Source organism: Echinops telfairi, unplaced genomic scaffold (assembly GCF_000313985.2).
Source record: "Echinops telfairi isolate 266 unplaced genomic scaffold, ASM31398v2 ScPeMD7_7424;HRSCAF=8462, whole genome shotgun sequence".
Taxonomy (NCBI): Eukaryota; Metazoa; Chordata; class Mammalia; order Afrosoricida; family Tenrecidae; genus Echinops; species Echinops telfairi.
Window position 1 is genome coordinate 13,060,516 of NW_022111324.1, and position 22,457 is coordinate 13,082,972.

At 39.4% G+C, this 22,457-nt stretch overlaps 1 protein-coding gene across 7 annotated transcripts in view; it reads left to right on the forward strand.

Moving 5' to 3' along the window:
• Window positions 1-8,862, forward strand: part of SUCO (SUN domain containing ossification factor) — a 93,673-nt gene extending 84,811 nt beyond the window's left edge. For all 7 annotated transcript variants that reach the window (XM_045298008.1, XM_045298003.1, XM_045298005.1 and 4 more), the window contains 2 exons: window positions 6,595-6,650; window positions 7,710-8,862. In XM_045298008.1, coding sequence (XP_045153943.1) covers window positions 6,595-6,650; window positions 7,710-8,153 — 500 coding nt within the window. In that variant the 3' untranslated portion in view covers window positions 8,154-8,862. The remainder of the gene's footprint in view (window positions 1-6,594; window positions 6,651-7,709) is intronic.
• The last annotated feature ends 13,595 nt before the right edge of the window (window positions 8,863-22,457 follow it).

The following is a 22,457-nucleotide window of genomic DNA, read 5'->3' on the forward strand; positions in this document are numbered from 1 at the left end:
ATGACAGAGCATGCGCTGTTACGCAAAAACCGCGATAGAGTGAAGCCGCGGAAGTCGAAGCGCGAACTGGCGAGGGTTCACTGTATTTGGATTTCTAAGTACTGATTGTGAGATTCACAGTGCCATGGAGAACAATTATGATTTATTCTGATTCCTGTAGGTATTTCATTAGAGAAGAATTTTGCAGGAGCATTATTATTTTATTTCCAGTTGTGCTTTTTTTATCATTTGAGGTGAACATATGTGTATATATGTTTCTATTGGGCATATGAGGACCTTTAGAAAGTTTATGAAAAAATACAACTAAAAGATACTGGCATTTTCCCATGAACATTTTGAACTCCACCCCCAATACCTCCTGTACTTCAGCAGCGCCCCACACACACCTCTTACGCCTCAACATAGGATATTTGGATCATATTCATTCATTGCCTTTGAGTCAATTCTGACTCATAGTGACCCTATAAGACAGAGTAGAACTGCGTCTGAGTTTCCAAAGCTGTAAATCTTCCCGGGAGCAGGAAACTTCATTTTCCTCCCTTAGAGTGGCTGGTGAGTGTGAATTGCTGGCCGTGCAGTTAGCAGCCCAACACGTAACCCTCATGCCACCAGAGCTCCTTATTTCTGGATCATGAAGTAGGGGTATTCAGTCTTTCCTAGACCTTTACGTGCACTTACATCCCCATCAGCTATGTGTGAAAGCTAATGATGCAGTTACGGAGTGTGTTGGAGATGTTTTCCTCTCAGCATTTGTAGTGTGAGATTAAATTCACTGAAATCATGGCTATTTTACTGCTTCCCATTGTTGTGTCTAAACTTTGAAGGGCAAATGGAATAGTTTTTTGAATCTGATCTATTTACTTATTATTTTAAAGAACTGTGCCATCTTAGTTCGTCTTTACAAGTAAAGAAAATTAAGTACATTAGGCAAGAGACTGGTTTTAATACTGAGTCTGCCCTCCACTCAAGTACTCCCACAACACAAGAATACTTTGTTCTAGTAAATTGGCATTCTATTTGCACACCTTCCTGACCTGATCACTGAAGACAAACAGGTGCGTAACAAATGTGGTGAAGAAAGCTGATGGTGCCCGGCTATCAAAAGATATAGCGTCTGGGGTCTTAAAAGCTTGAAGGTAAACAAGCGGCCATCTAGCTCAGAAGCAACAAAGCCCACATGGAACAACATCAACCTGTGTGATCACGGGGTGTCGAACGGATCACTGAAGACAAATGGGTGCATAAGCAAATGTGGCGAAGAAAGCTGATGGTGCCCGGCTATCAAAAAGTATAGCGTCTGGGGTCTTAAAGGCTTGAAGGTAATCAAGCGGCTATCTAGCTCAGAAGCAACAAAGCCCACATGGAAGAAGCACCCCAGCCTATGCAACCATGAGGTGTCGAAGGGATCAGGTGTAAGGCATCATCAGAACAAAAAATCTTACCATAGTGAATGATGGGGGGAGTGCGGAGTGGAGATCCAAAGCCCATTAGTAGGCCACTGGAGATCCCCTTGCAGAGGGGTCTCGGGGAGGAGATGAGCCAGTCACGGTGCGATGTAACAATGATGAGAAATACAACTTTCCTCTAGTTCCTAAAGGTTTCCTCCCCGCTCCCACTACCATGACTCGAATTCGATCTTGCAAGTCTGGCTGGACCAGAGGAGGTACACTGGTACTGATAGGAACTGAAAATACAGGGAATCCAGGACGGATGAGCCCTGCAGGACCAGTGGTGTGAGTGGCAAAACAGGGAAGGTAAAGGGAGAATGGGTGGGAAGGAGGGAACCGATTACATGGAGCTGTGTGTGGCCTCCTCCCTGGGGGACAGACGGCCAAAAAGTGGATGAAGGGAGGCGTCGGACAGGGCAAGATATGACAAAATACCCATTTGTAAACTATTGGGGGCTCATGCGGGAGGGGGGAGCGGGGAGGGAGGGGAAAAATGAGGACCTAATGTCAGGGGTTTAACTGGAGAGAAAATGTTGAGAAACGATGTACAAATGTGCTTTACACAATTGATGTGTGTATGGATTGGGATAACAGTTGTATGAGCCCCTAATAAAATGTTAAAAAAATAATAATAAAATAAAAAATAAAAATAAAAAAACTACATTGGTGAGGAAAATGCAAAAAAAAATACTGAGTCTGCTACTAATTAATTCAATTTATTCTTTTCCTGTTTAAATTACATTCTTCTTAGGAAATGCATCATAGTTTGCTTTGATTTTAATGATCCTATATTTGCCTTTTTCATCTCAGCTCTATGGCTCTGCCGGAGGTGGGGGTGGGGGTAACAAGCTAGATCAGCTTCTCTAAAGATTACAGCCAGAAAACCCCATGAGGCAGTTCTACTCTGCCATGGGGGGAGGGAGGGCTAGGGTCATTATGAGTCAGAATCCACTCAGTGGTAGCTAGCGCCACCACTAAGCTCTGTGAGAAGAGATCCTGTCTTCTTTTTATACCAAATTGTACTTAGATAATTGATGTGTTATATAAATTGCATTTATTCTAAGCATTTTTCTCTAGTACTCATCCTCACTCTCCTCAAGTTTATGCTCTGATCTGATACACTTTTGTTGATTGTCCAGATGGACCAAAACCAGTAACCAGTTGCCGTTTAGTTGATTGAGACTCAAGGTGTGCTTCATTGGATATCTGGAAATATGCTGCCAGACCTTTCTTCCAAGGCACCTCTGAGAGCACTCTTAGTACGCCGCCACCCCCACCCCCAACCCCAACCATTTAGCTTCTGAGGACATTAACTGTTTATATCATCGTGAGATCTCCAGGTGGAACAAAATGATTTTGATCTTTTAAGTAGAAAACTACTGAAAGTTCTTAAAAGCAAATTATTTAACTTACCATATATACTCGAGTAGAAGCCGACCCAAATATCCGCCAAGACACCTAATTTTAACCACCAAAAACTGCATTAGAATGTGCTGAAAAAAGTCGGCTTATACTCGAGTATATACGGTAAGTGAATGCCCATGTAATGGCTATCCAGGCCAAGAAATGGAGCATAGCACTCTTGAAACCCTCTTTCCAGACAGTTACTGTCTTGACTTGTAGGGTAATTATGTTCTTGATTTTCTTAGATTTTACCATGTTGCTTTAATTCCTAAGCAGTATGTTTTTAGCCTGTTTGAACTGTTGATAAATGGAACTGAACCATGCCATACATATTCTTTTTTTGTCTTCATTCTGTATTTTATTTGTAAAACTCATTATTACACATAGCTGTGGTTTATTGTTAATACTGTGTAATAGTTCAGTAACTGACCTAAATCACAGTTATTTATCCATTCTACTGTTGCTTAAGTTTGGTATGATTATAAATCAGGATAGTGTAAACATTCCATCTTTGTATTCTTATTAGGAATATTGCCTAGGTATAAAGTTGCTGGCCTGTAGGGTGTCCATAGCTGCAAGTTATGAAATAATAAATGGTCTTTCAAAGTGGTTATGTTTCTGCCACACTGAGTTTCCTTTGCTGTGCATTCTTGCCAACATTTGAAATGATTAAATTAAAATTTTTGTTAATCTCAATGCAGATTATTATTAATATTTTGCATTAATCTGATTATGCAGGGAATTGAACATCTTGAGTTAGACCTTTAGGTGGCACTGTTGGGTAAGCATTAGACTGCTAACCATAGGTTGGTGTTTCAAACCCTGCGCAGGGTTGCTAGGAGTCACAGTTGACTTGATTGCGTAGGTGGGTTTGGTTACTTGGCTGCCCTAGACATTTTTAAGTTTTTGCCAATTCTTTTATTGGGTTCTCTTTTTCTAATCATTTATAGGTCTTTTTAAAATTTGGATACTAGTTGTTGGTTGATTATAAAAGGTTTCCATACAAAACTTTACACGGTAGCTAAACATGCCAATTGTCTCTTAATTCCATTTTTTCCACAAACTTTTTATATAGGTATAAATACCTTTGCATATAAGTATTCTTAGAATAATTAATTAGCAAGACTGTCTTTTTCCTCATGGCTGTGAGGTGCCACTTGTGTCAGATTCAGAAGTGATATACAGTACATGTTCCCAACCCCCTTGCCACTGAGTAGCTTTTAAGCCATATATACATGTTTCTGTGTCTGCCCTATTTGTCAAGGAGATCTGGTAGCATCGTGGGCTATGTGTTGGGCTGCTAACCATGAGGTGAGCAGTTCAAAATCACCAGCCACCCTGCAAGAGATATGGGAGGCTTTCTACTCCCATAAAGAGTTACAGGGTCACTGTGAGTCAGAATCGATTTGATGGCAATGAGTTTGGATTTTGGAGTACAATTTGTCATTCTCTGTATCACTAGCAAGGAGCCTGGTGGCACAGAGCTGCTAACCACAATATCAGCAGTCAAAGCTACCAGTTGCTTGGCTTCTCAGGCAAAAAAGATGAGGCTCTCTGCTCTTGTAAAATTGTACAGTCTTGGAAACCATATAGTGGGTCACTATGTCAGAATCACCTACATGGCAGTAGGTTTGGTTTGGGTTGGTGATCACTAGCATGTTACATTAATAATTATTATTTCTAAGTAAGTCTTTAGGAGCCCTGGTAGTGTAATGGTGTTTGTTAGGCGTTGGGCTGTGATCCACATGGTTGGCAGTTTGAAACCACCAGCAGCTCCTCAGGAGAAAGACTAGACTTTCTACTCTAGCAAACAGTTACAATCTCAGACACCTACTGGGGTCACTGTATCAGCATTGACTCGGTGGCAGTGAGTTTTTTGGAAATAAGTCTTCTTTATCTGCTATAAAAAGTTCTCTCCCTTGAATGAAGCTTCTTGATCATTTTTCCCTCTTTACATTTCCATATAAATTTGGAAAAAATCTATTAATCAGTTTTTTCACAAACTTTTTAAAGCCCCCTCATACTGTTGTAAACAATACATTTGTGTGTGTGTGTTTGTTGTTGGCCTGTAGAAATAGAATTGGCTTTTGTAAATTGAATTTATATAATATAACAACCATGTTTCAATGGTAGGTTATTTGGGGTTTTCTGTAAATACAAGCACATCTGAGAATTAAGACAATTTTATTTCTTCCTTTCCAGTCTGAACAACTGTTCTGTCTCTTGCTACCTAACACCGTAGCTAGCATTTCAGCAGCAGTGCTACAAGTGGTTGATCGTGATCAGCACCTTTCTTTTATTTCTACTCTTGAAGGAGAACCTTTCATTGTTTCACCCTGTATTTCCTGTTCGCTAATAGTTCCTTTCCCTTGTGAATCTAGACTGAATTTTACCAAATATTTTTTTCTGAACCTTTTAGGTTGATTATTTTTAAATATGTTGTTGAAATTAATTACATAATTGATTAATTAAACTAGCATTACATTCTCAAAAAATTGTACAGTGTATTTTGTGTGTAGACTAAATTTTTTTACATAATTAGGAAATTTACATTTATTCATGAATTGGATGGGCAATACTACTTCCACCTCACCCCATGTGTTTAGCAGTAAGTGGAGAGTAATTATTTTTTGGAGGATCAGTAAAGTCATGTAAGTCTAGAAGAGGTTTTTAGCTTTAACTCAGGTTTCAGGAACCAGGCTTTCCCCCAGTATGTAAGCCATGTCTGGGAAGTTGATGATTTCATGTGAATGGTAAAGTTTATTAGCATAAAGGTATAGCCTATCTTTTGACTACTCTCAGATGGGTTTTTCCCTTCCTTCCTTGCTCTCACTCGGAAGTTGGGGTCTGGGAAAGCTCCTTACTGCCCCAGATTTTGATAGGAAGGACGCATGGGGCATATTTTTATGAGACTATTACTTTGGACTCTGTCATTTGATTTCTGACTTATTTCCTATGAGGTAATCAAAACTAAAGTTTTATGGTTTTTTATATTGGCATAGTCCCTCAGACAAAAGTGACTTTTGTTCTATATGTCTGTCTGGGTTCCAAATTTTTCTTCAGTATTGCCCTGGGAGTTCTGCTAGCTTTGTATAGATGTTTAGTTTTTTGGGTGATTTTAAAAAACAATTCGTATTTAATTTATTTTCTCACCAAATATCTTGGACACAGTGTAAAAAAAGTATACTTGGATGAATAGTCTTATAAATCTCATAGCCATATTCTTTTATATGTGCGTTTATCTTGTCCATGTGATGGTAGAATAGGAGTTGTTATGAAAGTGCTTAAAATAAATGAAATCTAAGAAACTTAAACCTAAAAGGCAAATAGGACTAATTTACTCAGTATGCCTGCAGTGTGTATGTGATTGGACCGTCATGCACGTCTTGGCGTTCTTAGTTCACCTTAGGCAGCGGAAAGCATCCCTTGGTTGCGCTGTGTGTGTGCTCCCCTCTCTGGCTCCTCCTGTATGTGGCCTCAACCGACGTTTGCACATTTGGCCGGTGGCCAATTGTTTGTTGAAAACTTAAGGGAACAGAGACGGTTGAAAGTGACAGCGAAGTGCATTTATTGCCCTGCTTGTTTTGGCCTACTAACTTCAAATGCAGTAACATGGTTAACCGGGTACATTTTTCGATCCTATTGGGAAAATAATCATTAGGGGAAAATATCCTGTTTTGTAGTGTTTAATCATAGTATAACCTTCTTTTCATTTTATATCTTTCTTTTTTCTTATCTATAGTAGATCCAAATGATTTGTACATCGTAGAACCCCTGAAGTTCTCACCAGAAAAAAAGGTAATATTTTGTCTCCTTTTAAGTATATTGATATAATATGTGGTAATACAAGAATAAATGAGGTTGAAAGGGTTTAATATAACCCTTAAGTTGCCCATAAACAATGTTTTCAGCCCTAGTAATAGTGTAAATCTAGCTTGTGGCCTGTAATGTGTATACATAGCCTGCAGCTAAGAAAGAGTTTTTACATTTTTTAAAGGATTAGAACATAAAAAGAATATGCAACAGAGAGAGCATGTGACTTGAAAATCCTAAAATATTTACTGTCTGGCAGTGTACAGAAAAGGTTTGCCAATGCTGACTGACAGCCATGACTTATTATGTAATGCATTACAAGCACAGTGCATGCTGCCTTCCTGTAATTCTCACAACTGTCTGGAGATGGTTCCCCCCCATTTTTCAGATGAGAAAACTGAAACGCAGAGATTTTGTGTTATCTTTAAATGACTCATGTCAAATAAGCGACAAAATAAACTTTTTTGGCTACAGAGTTTTTACTCTTTCTATTTTGCTTCTGCAGCTATTCTCATTTTGATTAGAGATAACTGTGTCTACATTAAATTTTTTTTTTAAGTTTGGCTTTAGAGCCAAATAGCCCAAGATTGAATCCTAATGAGGCCACTTAATATTTTATAACAGGCAAGGAGCCAGAGTTCTGAGCTTGTTTTCTCATCTAGTGACCAGGGATGAAATAACCTCCCTCTCAGAGTTAATAAGTAAGCTATGCCTGAAAGCAACCAGATATATCTGGCACAAAAGGGTTTGGGGTAATAATATTTACAAAATGAGAAGGTAATGATGCTGTCTATTTAGAAATAGCAGTATATACATGGGAACTTCAAAAATAACATGGTCAAATTCCATTATCTTTTCATTCTATTTTCCACAAACTTTCAAACTCCTGTGTATACATGCTGTTAATAATGCTGTTTTACTTTTCACCAGGAGAGGGCACTTTCCACCTTTAATTCCATTCTAAGGTATTTGATGAGATAACTTTGGAGATCTGATTCCTACCCTTATTTAGTCATTATTATTATTTTTTTACAAATACTACAGAAGAAACGTTGCAAGTACAAAACAGAAAAAATTGAGACCATCACACCCGCAGACCCACCGCACCCCATAGCCAATGGAGACATCAAAAGAAGGAAGCCCTTTACGAACCAGAGAGGGTTTTCGACCGTGGGAGAAGTGTATCACTCTTCCTACAAGGGGCCTCCGTCGGAAGGAAGCTCCGAGACGTCATCGCAGTCAGAAGAGTCCTATTTCTGTGGCATCTCAGCGTGCACAAGTCTGTGCAACGGACAGTCCCAAAAGACAAAGACGGAGAAGAGGGCTTTAAAGCGAAGGCGATCTAAAGTCCAAGACCAAGGACAATTGATAAAAACTCTCCTACAGACTAAGTCAGGATCATTGCCCAGCCTGCACGACATCATTAAAGGAAACAAAGAGATGACTGTGGGAACATTTGGTGTGACAGCAGTCTCGGGACACATCTGAAATCAGTGGAGCTTTTCATACTGGAGACTCTTTTGTTCTTTCAGGAGCAGTCTGTGGTGTTTGAAGGGGCTGAGCGGGGAGAAGCGACTAATGGGAGAAGTATTCAGAAATTATGGTTCTACCTGTTCAAAAAGTAGAGGGATTGTGTCAATCTTGGTAATTGAAGCACAGTTTGACAGGGCTGAACACTTCCTACTATGACAATGGTAGACATTTTTTAAAGATGCTTTTTCACAGATAAATTACTGGGACAAAAGTAATATGGAAAACCCAGTTCCTTGGGTGGGGTAGGAATGAAAGCCTAAACTTCTTCCTTTAGCTTTGTTCCTATTTCTTGCACCTTCCCATATTTATGTGCCTTTTGTCTATTTATAATGCCACTGGAAGAGGAGGGAGAACTTTTCTGTCATTTGATTTCTTTTATAACTTTGTTAGTTTGGAAGCTGCAAACACTACACGGCTTTAAGGTGGTCTGTGCTGAAAGCTTAGCAATGTGGGTCAGACAGTGTAAAGATCCAAAAAAACTTGCCAATTAGATTTCTGTTTAGCAAACTCACTCACTATAAACACTCAAGATTTTCAAATTTATTTTTTAGGTAAATGGTGATGTTATTAGTAATGATTTTTATTGAACTCATTTGGATTGGATTACTTTTTCACTTAGTTACTAACTTAATGAGATAAAACATGAACCACCCTACAAGGTCTTTTCTTGGTTACCTAAGAGACATTTAGCCACTTGTAGCGATCTTCTTTAGCTATACAACATTTTAAAGATTCACAATAAACACTAAACTCCCAAACTTTCAGGTCATTGTGTCTAATACTACCAATACAAAATGTGAAGTTTTGGCAAATGAGTCCGAATCTCATATGATGTAATCACTGCCTATGTGCATAGACACAGAATCAGCTTGTGAGTTTGAAAAGCCTTTTCTAATTGGTCAGATCTAAAGGGACTATTCCTTGATGTTTGCTTTGTTTGGGCTACACATGTGCAGAGGTATATATGTGTGATGTCAATGTGTCTGTCTGCATTTTGCCGCCCCCCCTTTAAAAAATAATTGACTGAAAATGATGTCTTAGTGTGTGATTGTGCAGTAAGGAGTGCAAGCAGAACATGTTTCTTTTTTGAAGGGGAGAGAATCAGCCATTTTGTGTTGTAAGATTTAAGTTATAACTTATTGAGCACTTTTAGTAATAACTTGATGAACTTGTCAAATACCTACCTTTGGATATTGTTTGTAATGTGACTTATTTAACACCCTTTTTGTTTGTTCAAGTTGCTGCTTTGATGTTAGGTTAACAGTATGTTTTAGATGGTTTAATTTTTTTCCCTCCAGTCTGCACAGTTAGCCATTCAGAGCAAGAGGGCTTGATTGTATAGAAGCCCATTGAAGGAGACCCAGTTCTGAGCAGAGGTAGAGTGGGAAGTTACACTATCTGTGTGCAGCATCCAGTGTTGTGGAGAGAAGACTTACAATATGTAACTACAGAGCTGTAGTGCCATTAGAAACTGTGAATTTCCAAATAAATCTGAACACTTGTCTTTATTAATTACTGGCTCTTCTGATCTTTGAAAGGTGACTTACAAATTCAGTATTAGTCTCGTAAGGTACAAGGCTGCTACTTTTAAAGCTAAATACAATAGTATACCATTAAATAACTCAGCATATTTCTGAACACTGCACTGATTGGATGCTGATTTAAACATTTTCTACTTGATATAGTCAGAATTTTACCCTTTTAAGAATACGATGACAGTTTTGAATATATGGTAGGATCCATTTTGTGAAAATTTTATGTGTGTACTACCTTAGGTGCATCTTTCACACCACTAATTAACTGATTTATGTCTAAGTGTAGCATAAAAATTTCAAATATATGTACTCTTGTGTGTGTGTGTGTGTGTGATGAACCATTTGAAAGTGCATTGGCACCTCGTGACTTCATCCCTAATCACTGGGTGTGTATTTTCTAAGAGTAAGGCCATTTACCCATGTGGCCATATAATACCAGTGTTACACCTAAAAATATTAACAGTAGTTCCATAGTTTCTAATATACCGTTGATATTTAGATTTCTCCAGTCCACCCCACCCCTCTCCTCTGCCCCCAGTCCCTATGAGAAACTTTTTTTTTTGGTGGTGGTGGTCCAAAGTTTATTTGTTGTTTTATATTTTTCATTTCTTAAAAAATAAGAATTCAATAATATCAATAATTAAATTTAGATGTGAATGATCTAAGTATACCAATTAAACAGTAGAGTAAAAGATATGCATGTTATATATTGTCTACAAGAAATCCACTTTAAATATAAAAGACAAAGGGATGAGGAATGACACATACCAATACATTTAATCAAAAGAGAGCTGGAATAGCTGTGAGATCTCTCGGGGGAGAGCTATACCTCGGTCCTTGGCTCCTCCGAGAATGAATTCACGCCGAAGCCTGTTTGTGATCCAAGTGGGTTTGTAGAGAATAGCAGCAGTCTCAGGTTCTATAGTAAATGGAACACAAGCCAGAGTCCACAGCACAGTTGCAGGACTGCGGCCTGGCCGCTCTTGACCACAGCCCGCCTGTGCTACATTGTGTAGCAGCCGCTGGGAAAGGGCGAGCCCAGTGCAAAACCTCTGGCCTTTCAGGGGCCCTGTTGGGAGGCATGATCGACAACACTGGTCGACCTCATTGGCTGAATCAAATTCACCTGGCTTAGATGGGCCAATCCAGGTGTAAGGCCCACCTATGTACCACCCCTTCCCGGCCAGAAGCTCGAACCTCTGAGCATGCGTATGGACGCTCCAGTCCCCATGCTAGCTACCTATCATAGCTGTATTTCAGATAAAGTAGATTTTAGCAAGGTAACTTCTCAGGCATAAAAACAAGGGGTATTACCAGATGACAAAATGGTCAGTTTTCCAAGTTAGAATCCTGAATTGTGCATATATGCCGAACAGCAGAGCATCAAATTGTGTGAGGCAAAAATTGACAAATCTAGTGTCAAGAGTAGGACAAATCAACCCTCACCAATAATTGACAGATTCAGCAGTCAAACATTTCATTAAGGGTATAGTTAAACTGAAAGGCTCTAACAATTGAATTTAACTGGCATTATATTAATAGATTAAAGAAAAATATCAATAGTTGCAGAAAGGCATTTGATAAAATCTAACTTCTATTCAAAATAAAAACAGTAAACTAGGAATGGATGAGAACAAAATCCTGATACATGCTGCAATAGGGATGAACCTTGAAAAGTCACGAACTCGGGCAGTTACAAATGGACGATTATTGTCTGATATGGTCATATATGTAGAAATTTTCTTAAATTCAAAACACATAAAATCAAATGAAAGAATAAGCAATGGTGGCAACTTTAGAAGAAATGCAGCCAGAATTATTAGAGACAAGGATAGCGAGACTTCATCCTATGTACTTTGGACATGTCAGGAGAGACCAGTACTTGGAGCAGGACATCATGCTTAGTAAAGTGGAGAGACAGCAAAAAAGAAAGAAGGCTTTCAGAGAGATGGATTGACACGGTGGCTGCACCAGTGGGCTCACGCATAGGACCAGTGGTGAGGATAATGCAGGATTGGGCAGTGTTATGTTTTGTTGTGCATTGGGTTGCTATGGATGGAGCCAACTTCATGGCCCCTAACAACAACCAATAACAAAGTTGCAGAATCTGAGGCTAATACAAGGCCATTGCTTTTCTATACCAATTGGAATTGGAAATTTAAAACAACAGCATTTACATTAGCACCAAATAAAGTGAAATATACTCTTCCTCCACTATCCGAAATACAGTGCTCCTTGAAAACCTTCATAAGCTGAAATAGCTTAAAGGAAACCAATTAACATTAATTAAGATGGGGAACATTTTGAGCATTCTCAGACCCCCAAAACACCCTACCAACTAACACAACACAGCACTAACATGCTGTTGAGAGCTACGGAAGTTCCTGCCCACAAGTTCCTTGGAAAGAAGCTTGGTGGCAAAATCCTCACTGCTCAGAGTGCAAGCTACCTCTAACAACTGCAAAACGAATGCTGAGTATGAGTTTTATTTTTCCTTGTTAATCGAAAATGTTCTTCAGGTTTCTTTTGGTGAAAACAGGCACAAACATGCTGTTGCCTTTGAGGCACTTCCCACCCATAGCGACCCAAATCACAACAGAACAAAAGACCGCCGGGCCCTGCACCAGCCTCACAGTTGTTCCTCTGCCTGCGCCCATCGTGGCAGCCACTGTGTCCATACTGTGTCCATCCGTCTCCTTGAAGGCCTTCCTCTTTTTTGCTGCCCCTCCCCTTCACCAAACATGATGTCCTCTAGGGACCGTTCTCTCCTGACATGTCCAAAGACAGTGTCCCTCCATCCTTATCTCTAAGAAACACTTCGGCCATACTTACTCCAAGACAGATCTGTTTGTCTGTCTGGACTCATGGTACTGTAAAGATTTTCCACACAATTCAAATACACAGATTCTTCTTCAGTTCTCCATGCATATGAGATGATTGAAAATACCATAGCTTGGATCAGGCACACCTTAGTCCTCAAAGTAACCTCACTGCTTTTCAACACTCTAAAGAGATCTTGTGCAGCAGATTTACCCAATGCAACACATCTTTCGATCTCTTGACTGCTGCTTCCATGAGCATCGATTGTGGATCCAAGGAAGACAAAATCCTTGACAACTTCAACCTTTTCTTCATTTCTCATGATGTTACCTATTGGTCCAAATGTGAGGCGTTTAGTCTTCTTTACATTGGTCATAATCCATACTGAAGGCTGCAATCCTTGATCATCAGCAAGTGCTTCAAGTGCTCCGCACTTTAAGCAAGCAAGGTTGTGTCATAGACATTGCAAGTTGTTAATAAGCCTTCCAATCATGATGCCACATTCTTCATATAATCCAGCTTCTTTGATGACTTACTCAGCGGACAGATTGAATGTGAGTGGTGAGAGGGTACAACCTGTTGCACATCTTTCCTGATTTTGAGCCATGCCGTATTCTCTTGTCCTGCTCACACAACTTCTTGATGAGCACAATGAAGTGTTCTGAAATTCTCATTCTTCTCAAGGTCATCCATAGCTTGTTATGATCCACACAGTCAAATACCTTGTCATATGCAGTCAAACACAAGCAAACATCATTAGGGTATTATCTGCTTTGACACAAGAGCCATCTGATGTCAGCAATGATAGCCCTTCTTCCACAACCTTTTCCAAATCTGACCTGAACCTGCAGTAGCTCCCTGTCAATGTACTACTGCAACCGCTGTTGGATGAACTTCAGCAACATTTTATTTGCATGTGATATCAATGACAGTGCTCTACACTTTGAGCTTTCTGTTGGGTCATCTTTCTTTGGAAAGGGTACAAATGTGGATCTTCTCTTCCAGGCAGTTGGCCAAGTAGCTGTCTTCTAAATTTCTTAGCATAGACAAGTAAATGTCCCCAGTGCTTCCTCAGCTTGTTGAAACATTTTAATTGGCCTTCCATCAAGTCTCGGAGCCTTATTTTTGACTAAGCCCTAGTGGCATAGTAGTGATGAGTTGGGCTGCTAACTCTAAGTTCAGCAGTTCAAAACCAGCCACTCCTCCTGAGAAAGGTGGGGTTGTTTTCTACTCCTGTAAAGAGTTACAGTCTCAGAAACACAAGGGCAGTTTTACCCTTTCCTGTAGTGTTGATATGAGTCAGAATCCACTTGATGACAGTTTGGTTTGGTTTTGGCTAATGCTTTCGGTTCAGCTTGGCTTTCTTCAGTACCACTGGTTTTGCTCATATGCTACCATTTCAAATGGTTGCATGTTCTTTTGGGTACAGTTTTTTGTTGTTTTTGTACGTTGACTCTATATTCTTTCCATCTTCTTTTGATGCTTCCTGCATCATTTGATATTTTGCCCATAGAACCTTTAAATACTGTCTCTCGGGGCTTGAATTTTTTTCTTTAGTTCTTTCAGTTTCAGATATGCTAAGCGTGTTCTTCCTTTTCGGTGTTTTAACTCTAGGTCTTTCCACACTTCATTATAATATTTGGTGGTGTCTTCTCAAACTATCTTTTGAAATTTTCTGTTTAGCTCTTTGACTTCATAATTTTTCCACATGCCTTAGCCACTCTACAATTAAAAGCAAGTTTTCAGAATCTCTTCTGACAGTCACTTTGATCTTTTATTTCTTCCTGGGTTTTTAAATGATCTTTTATTGTCTTCTTGTATGATGTTTTTTATGTCATCCCACACCTTATCAGGTCTTCCACCATTTGTGTTCAGTGCATTAACTCTGCTCTTGAAGCATTCTGAAAAATCAGGTGGGATAGAGTCAAGATCGTTTTTAGGCTCTCGTGGGCTTGTTTTAATTTTCTTCAGCTTCATACTGAATTTACATATGAGTAATTGATGGTCTGTCCCATAGTTGGCCCACGGCCTAGTTTTACCTGCTGATATTGAGCTTCTCCATTGTTTTTCCTCACAGATATAGTCAATTTGGTGTCTGTGTATTCTTTCTGGAGAAATCCATGTAGTCGCTGTTTGTGTTGTAAACATATTTGCTGTGAACAAGTCGTTGATTTTGCAAAATTCTCTCATGCTATCTCCAGCTTCATTTCTATCATTAAAACCATATTTTCCAACTACTGTTCCTTTCCTTTGTTTCCAGCTTTTGCATTCCATCCAGCAAGTTATCAATGTACCTTGATTGCACTGTTTAATCACTATCAGGCCAAATTCTATATTGGTAGAATTCTTCAACTTCTGCATTACTGCATTAGTGGGTGGTGCATACATTTGAAAAGTAGTATTGATTGGATTTCCTGATATGTGGATCACTATTTCCCTTTCATAGACAACACTGTACTTCAAGAAATTTTCTTTTGATCTTGAAATATCTCTTCTGACTATGAATGTGACTCCATTCCTCTTGAATATGTCATTCATATGTAAAACCATATGGTTTTCTGATTTAAAATGGTCAGTACCAGTCTATTTCAGCTCACTAATACTTAGAATATCGATCTTTATGCCTTCTATTTCATCTTTGAAGGCTTCCAGTTTTCTTGATGCATACTTCATACATTCCAAGTTGCAACCATTAATTGAAGAATACACTTGTAACAATATGCTGCAGTTATCTGTTCCCTGAGATTTTGAAAATACTTGTTACCAAATATATCTAAAAATTATACTTGAAGTTTTTGGGAAAATTATGTTCTTGAGCAGAGTATGGGCACCAAATTTTTTAGTGGAAAAATCATTCAAAACAAAAACACCAAAAACTGAACGTAGTCTAAGAAATTGAGAATATGGGTTAAGAGAACAAGTCTGATTGAGTAAAAAATGCTAAGGATACAGGCTGAATTTGCTCATTAGATAAGAATATGAGTTCTTTTTCCAAAGAATGTTTTGTTCAATGGGGGGGCGGGGGGGAGGGTGTTGCTTAGTGAATGCTATAAAAGAGGCCAGAACTTTGTACAGCCATTAACCTTAAGGGGCCAGAAAGTCTACACAGTCAAATCCCAAGAACCAAACATCGAGGAGAAATGCACAATATGTATAGCAGTGGTAAAAATAAGTCTGCTTGCCCCATCAGTAAGTAATCAGAATCTTATTTATTGGGGTTTTATGGAACTTTGTGCCAAAAAATAAAGTTCTTATTTATGGCACTTTAAAAGAGGAAGTATAAAAATGGCTTAAATTTCCCACATGAAAAAGAATATTGATTTGCAGGAGCCTGCAATGCTAATATATGACATAAAAGACGTTCTACTTAAAAATAACAATTGTTAGCACAGGAGAGAATGAAAGTTGTGCTTTTCTTTCCCTCACCCAGAACTCAGTTCATGTAGAGACACGAGCCCCACCAAGGCTTCCTTAGCTCTGCTCTTGGGAGACTTGATGTGTCTAGGGCAACTGAACGTATCAGGGAGCTCAAAAACAACAAGTATAGACCTCAGGACCAACTTGTCTACCCAGGGTAGCTCTAAGTGGCTGTTGTTTGTCTAATTACAGATATAACGTGGGGGTGGGGGTGGGGGGGTGTTGCAGAGGGGAGGAGTGGGGGAGGATTTTCCAACAGTTCATGGAAAGTATATTAGGTTTTAATTCTATCTTTTAATTTTCCCACAAACTTTTTGAAGCTCCTTTATAAAAAATAAACCAAATGGGACATTTTAGAATATATACTATGGTACAGCATTGTTTAGAGGGATCCATGCTGGCTGTTCATGAACATTTAGTAAGCTTCTTCCAATGTTTTCAGCAATGAGAGTCTGAGCCTGGGATGGACTAGATCAAAGTTAGTTAATCTTATGGCACCTGTCACTAGAAACAGATTCACTGAGGTTATTTCGACAAATTACCCAGTGTGTCAGTCTGGGTAAACTAGGGAAGCAAATCCACATAAACTCATATGTATAAGAGAGAGTTTTATATAAAGGGTAAGTGTACATTAAGAACACATCCCAACCCAGTGCTGCCCAAGTCCATAAGTCAAACATTAGCCCATATGTCCGACACCAATCTACAAAGTCTTCCATCTCACAAAACACACATAATGATGCTGACTGTGGGAGGAAAGCCAAATAAGTGAACATGTAAGCATCTCAGTGCTGGCAGGGGTCTCCACACGGCTGCTCCAGCATCCAGGGCTGCATCAGGGTAGGTCCATGTGGCTTCTCCTTGAGGATGTCTTGCAGGAAGTCAGCCTTGCCAGCTGAAGCAGGGAACTGGCTAAGGCAGCTGCACCCTGGTCAGACCATCACAAAGGAAGAGACCTGAGAACTAAAAGGGCGAGGCTCATGGAGCCATTTATCTCTCTGTCCTTCAATTAACCCCACATGTGTTTATCGGCCAGGTTGGCACAATAGACCTTAACTATCTCACTCAGTCTCTCGTCTTAAAAAAAAAAAAGTTTAAGGAGAACATTTATTAAGTGTTAAACAGGACAAAGCCAAGACAACGATCTGGATGAGAGAGACTATTAGTCTGAGGACATAAGTCTGAAAATTTGTAGCCACATAGCTGCTTAAATAAAGGAAACTGTCATAAACTCATTGGTAGCATATCACTACATCACAGGTAACAAGTGAAACTACAGATGCTGGGATGAAACCAGGATTGGCACAAATATACTATCTTATCTCTGAGGGTAGAGAGACTGGGCTTTTTACTCCCATAAAATTATAATCTTGGAAACCCACAGGGTTGAGTCAGCATTGACTTGATGGCAGCAAGGTTGTTTTTCTATTTAATTTAATATAAAGAAAAATATACAAAAACAAAAAACCCAATTAAAGAATAAAAATCAAAAAACCTCAGTTGAAAAGAAAGGAAAGTAATAAAAAATAGAACAATTTAAAAATGAGTCAAAAGGGAGAGCAAGTGATAAGATGTTACATTTTTACCTAACCATACCTCCACTAGTCCACTTTCCAATGCACTCCCTCTGACAGAAAGATCATTCACATTCTTCGTCAATGGTCAGAGAGGGTGTACCAAAGGCTTAATACACATGGGGATGCAGCAAATGGATTTGAGGCCTTTCATTGTCATCCACAACCTTCTGTAAACTGAGTGCTCAGGTATAAGCTCTAATACTGTTCTCTCCTCTGGTCTTGGGTTTTATTATTTATAATCATTAGATCACACAGGCTGGAGTGCTTCTTCCATGTGGATTTAGCTGTTACCTTACTTAGATGGCTGCATGTTTTAAGACAAACCTTTAAGATCACAGATTCTATGCTTTCTGATAACTGGACACCATCCGATTTCTTCACTCTACTTTGCTATAGAACACATATCTTCAGTGAGTTCTTAATGAGGACAAGGATCATATCATAAGAACTAACTGTTCTTAGAGTCACTTCTCAACTCAACTCAGTGCCATTGAATGGATTCCAGCTCATCGCCACCCTAGGGCTATGATTAAATGTGATCTCAAAATCCATTCACATAGCTATAGTTTCTAGATGTCCTTGTCACTTTGGAGACATCTTATCATTTTATTGGGGAACATTATAAATTGTCCTCATGGAGATATGGCAATTGCATGGATAGCATCATTAATTTAACCAATTTTGTAGAATTTCAAATATTGCTTAGAAAAGGAGCTTATAAATGTATAGCACAATCTTTTAGACCAAAGTACGTGATTGTTACCCTGTACAGAGAGAAGCTCAAGTGACTGGGCAGTATTTTCGAAAACAAGGATGGCTGAAGATAAGGCCAAACTTACAATAATGATCATGCACAAAGACAGAGCCATGCCGCTAAATTTAAGGCATCGTACAAAAGCAAAGAGCATGAAAATAGCAAACATATGCTATTTCCAATTCACCATTCATCGAGCACCCCAAAAGTAAGAGATCTGAACTGAAGTTCACAACCTCCAAATCTAGAACTTTGGAATAGCGGTCATCTTGTTCTTCTCACACGAGGCATTTTAACATCAAGTCCAAGGGAGTATTCCAGCTCCTTAAATCTGTTACAGGTGAGTTTAGGGTAGAGTCCAGTTCATTTATTGGGATTTCCAAATCGGAATCTTCTCATGTAGCCTATGAAAAATGTTGCGTACCTTGAAAGGACAGAGTCTAAAGTCCTGCTTGTCTGTAGCTCATGGTCTGGGTCACCAAGGGTTGGATAGAAACTGAGTCAAAAGGAACATAATCGTGTATTCTCCTTCCAAGAGGTTTTTGACCAGTCCTCCAAGGAAGCTGTCATAACAGGTTTAAATCCTCTGCAACAGGCTCAAACATCTGAAAGATTCTCAAGGTGGTGCAGATCTGGGCCATATTTTTTCTGTTGTACATAGAGTTGCTATGACAGCACTTCAGAACAATCCTAACTATAGCACAACAGGATAAGAAAGTGATGACACACAGACTAATGTATAACATTTACCTTAGAGCAGCAGTTCTCAACCTGTGGGTCGAGACCCCTTTAGGAGTCAAACGACCCTTTCACAGGGATCGCCTGATTCATAGCAGTAGCAAAATTACAGTGATGAAGTAGCAACGAAAATAATTGTATGGTTGTGGGGGTCACCACACATGAGGAACTATATTAAAGGGTCACAGCATTAGAAAGGGTGAGAACCATTGCCTTAGAGAATCATTAGGAGAAAATGATATACATATCCAGCAATGTGGTTGATTATCAATAACTATAACAATGTGAGAGTCAAGCTCTTAAAAAAATTTTATTTGTAATGTTTTGTGTCCTTCATATCTATTGTCCTTTCCCATCCCTTGGAGCCCTGGTAGCATAGTGGGCTACGCATAGAGGTGCTAACCAAAAGTGCAAGGGTTCAAACCCACCAGTTGCTCCAAAGGAGAAAGATGAGGCTATGTGCTCCCATAAAGATTTAGAGTCTCAGAGGCCCAAGGAGCAATTCTACCCTGCCCTGTAGGTCTGCTATGTGTTGTAATTGACTCAATGGCAGTGAGTTTTTGAATGATTTCCCTATGCTACACAGCTCTTTCACTTTTCACCATGCACAAGGAGATATTGCCTAAGCTACTTGTTTATAATTATAACCCACCTTTTCTCAAGCCCACCCTCTTATTACCCTCCCTTCCTTATTTTTCTTCATTTCCCTTATCAACATTTGCCATACTATAGCATTTACATATTTATTTCTTTAGTGTCTGTCCCCTACTGTCAAATATAAATTCCATGAAGGCAGAAGCCTTTGCATATTTTGTTTACTGTGATTTTGCCAGCTTCTAGAACTATGCCCAACACATATGGTCAGTGCTCAACAAATACCATATATACTCATGTATAAACCAAGTTTTTCAGAACATTTTTAATGCAGTTTTTGTGGTAAAATTAGGTGCCTTGGCTGATATTCGGGTCAGCTTACACTCAAGTACATATGGTAATTTTGAATTAATGATGACTGAGTAAATTATGACTTGATAGCAGCTTCTAGAATCCTTAGGAGAGAACTAAGGATAGAGTAAATAATCCATTGTCTGGTATTCCAGGTGTGAGAGTTAGATATTCTGCCAACTTGGCTGGTCCAGGATTCTCAGTAGTTTAGTAGTGATGGCTTAATAATCCCCAGGATGTGACCCCATATAATGTAATCAATTCCGTGATGGAATCTACTGTGAGCAGTCAAGCAGTTTTGTGAGGGTTGGCTTAGAGTGCCAACTCAAGTCTATTGAAAGCAAGTTTTTCTTAAGTGTGTGACATAGTTCCTAAATAAGTAGATGCTGATCTTTGGGCTTGAGCCAAGGGACTGCCATGTTGCCTGCTGTTCTTGGGAACCACTAGTGGCCTGACATCTGACTTGCTGACCTTGGATTCACCCACCTGTGAAGCCGTGGTTTTCTTGCTGATCTTGAGTTCATTAGCCCCCAGAGTTACTTGCGTCAGGAGGAGCCACCAGCTTAACATCTGCCCCACAGACTTTAAACTGGATTTATCTGCTTCTTATCAACCTGCAACATGCAGATGACTCAACCTTGCTTGCTGAAAGTGGGGAGGACTTGAAGTACTTGCTGATATAGATCAAGGATGGCAGCCTTCATTATGGATAACAACTCAATTTAAAGAAGACTAAAATCCTCACAATTGGAACAATAGGTTACATGATGATAAATGGAGAAAAAAGTTGAAGTCCTTAAGGATTTTGTCTTGCTTGGATCCACAATCAATGTTCATGGAAGCAGCCATTAAGAGATCAAAAGACGCATTGCATTAGGTAAATCTGCTGCACAGGGCCTCTTTAGAGGTGCCAATAGTTTTATTGAAAAGCAATGATTTACTTTAAGGACTAAAGTGTGCTTGACCCAAGCTATGATGTTAGTTCCATATGCATGTGTAAGTTGGACACTGAATAAAGAAAACCAAAGAAGAATTAATGCCTTTGAATTGTGGCACTAGAGAAGAATATTTAAAGTGCCATGAACTGCTAAAGCAGGTAGACTTCCGGGAAGATGGCTATAGAGTGACACATGCCAGAGGGACTCTGCAGAATTCAGCCCAGGAGAGTGGCTTGGAGGGAAATTCAACACTGCTGGAACGCAGAAGGAGCATCATAAAGATAAGTAGGCACAGACCTATGGGGTTTTGAGGGACTGGGGTCTTTTGGCTTACCACAATGGAGGCTTGCTGGGGCTTGACTTTGGTGCCGCCACTGTTTCTGCCAGAGCCGAGACCATTTGAAGCCCCTAGGGGGGCTTGGTCTCTGGACCAGATAGCTTCACAGGAGATTTCTGCCAAGCATTCAGGGAAGTACTGACACCAATCCTGCACAAACTCTTCCAGAACAAAGAAAAAGACAGCAAACTCCCGAACTCCTTCTATAAATCTGATACCAAAACCGGGCAAGGATCCCACAAGAATCGAGAACTACAGACCAACATCCCTAATGAACATCGATGCAAAAATCCTTAACAAAATAGTAGCCAACAGAATACAAAAGTATATAAAACAAAGAATTCACCATGACCAAGTGGAATTCATACCAGGGATGCAGGGATGGTTCAACATACGAAAGACCATTAGTGTTATTCATCACATTGACATGAAAAAGTATAAGAACCACATGATAATATCTATAGATGCAGAAAAAGCATCGACAACATCCAACACTAATTCCTGGTTAAGACACTTGAGAAGATAGGAATGGGAGGAGAATTCCTCAAGACAATACAAGCTACATATGAAAAGCCAACAGCCAACGTGGTAGTCCATGGAGAAAAGACTAACACAATCCCACTGAAAAAGGGGATCAGACAAAGATGCCCCTTGCACCCACTCTTATTTAATATCATGCTGGAGGCTTTGGCTAACAGCATAAGGCAAAGAAGAGACAGCAAAGGTATTCATCTGGTGAAGGAAGAGGTGAAACTATCATTATTTGCAGATGATATGATTTTATATATGGAAAATCCCAAAAGTTCCACAAGGGGAGTACTGGAAGCAATAGAGGAGTTTGGCAGAGTGGCAGGATACAAGATCAACAAACAGAAGTCCATCGGACTGTTATACACATCGGATAAGACCACAGAAGATGAGATAAAAAAGGTGGTACCCTTCACAATAGCCAAACACAAATGGAAATATATAGGTATATACCTGACTAAAAGAACCAAAGATCTCTAAGGGGAAAACTACAGAACACTATTACAAGAAACCAAGGGCGACCTCAGCAAATGGAAGAATATCCCATGCTCGTGGATTGGAAGACTCAATATAGTCAAGATGTCAGTTCTGCCAAAGGCACTATATAAGTTTAATGCAATCCTGATACAATTACCCTCATCTTTCTTCAAAGAACTGGAAAAACTGATTA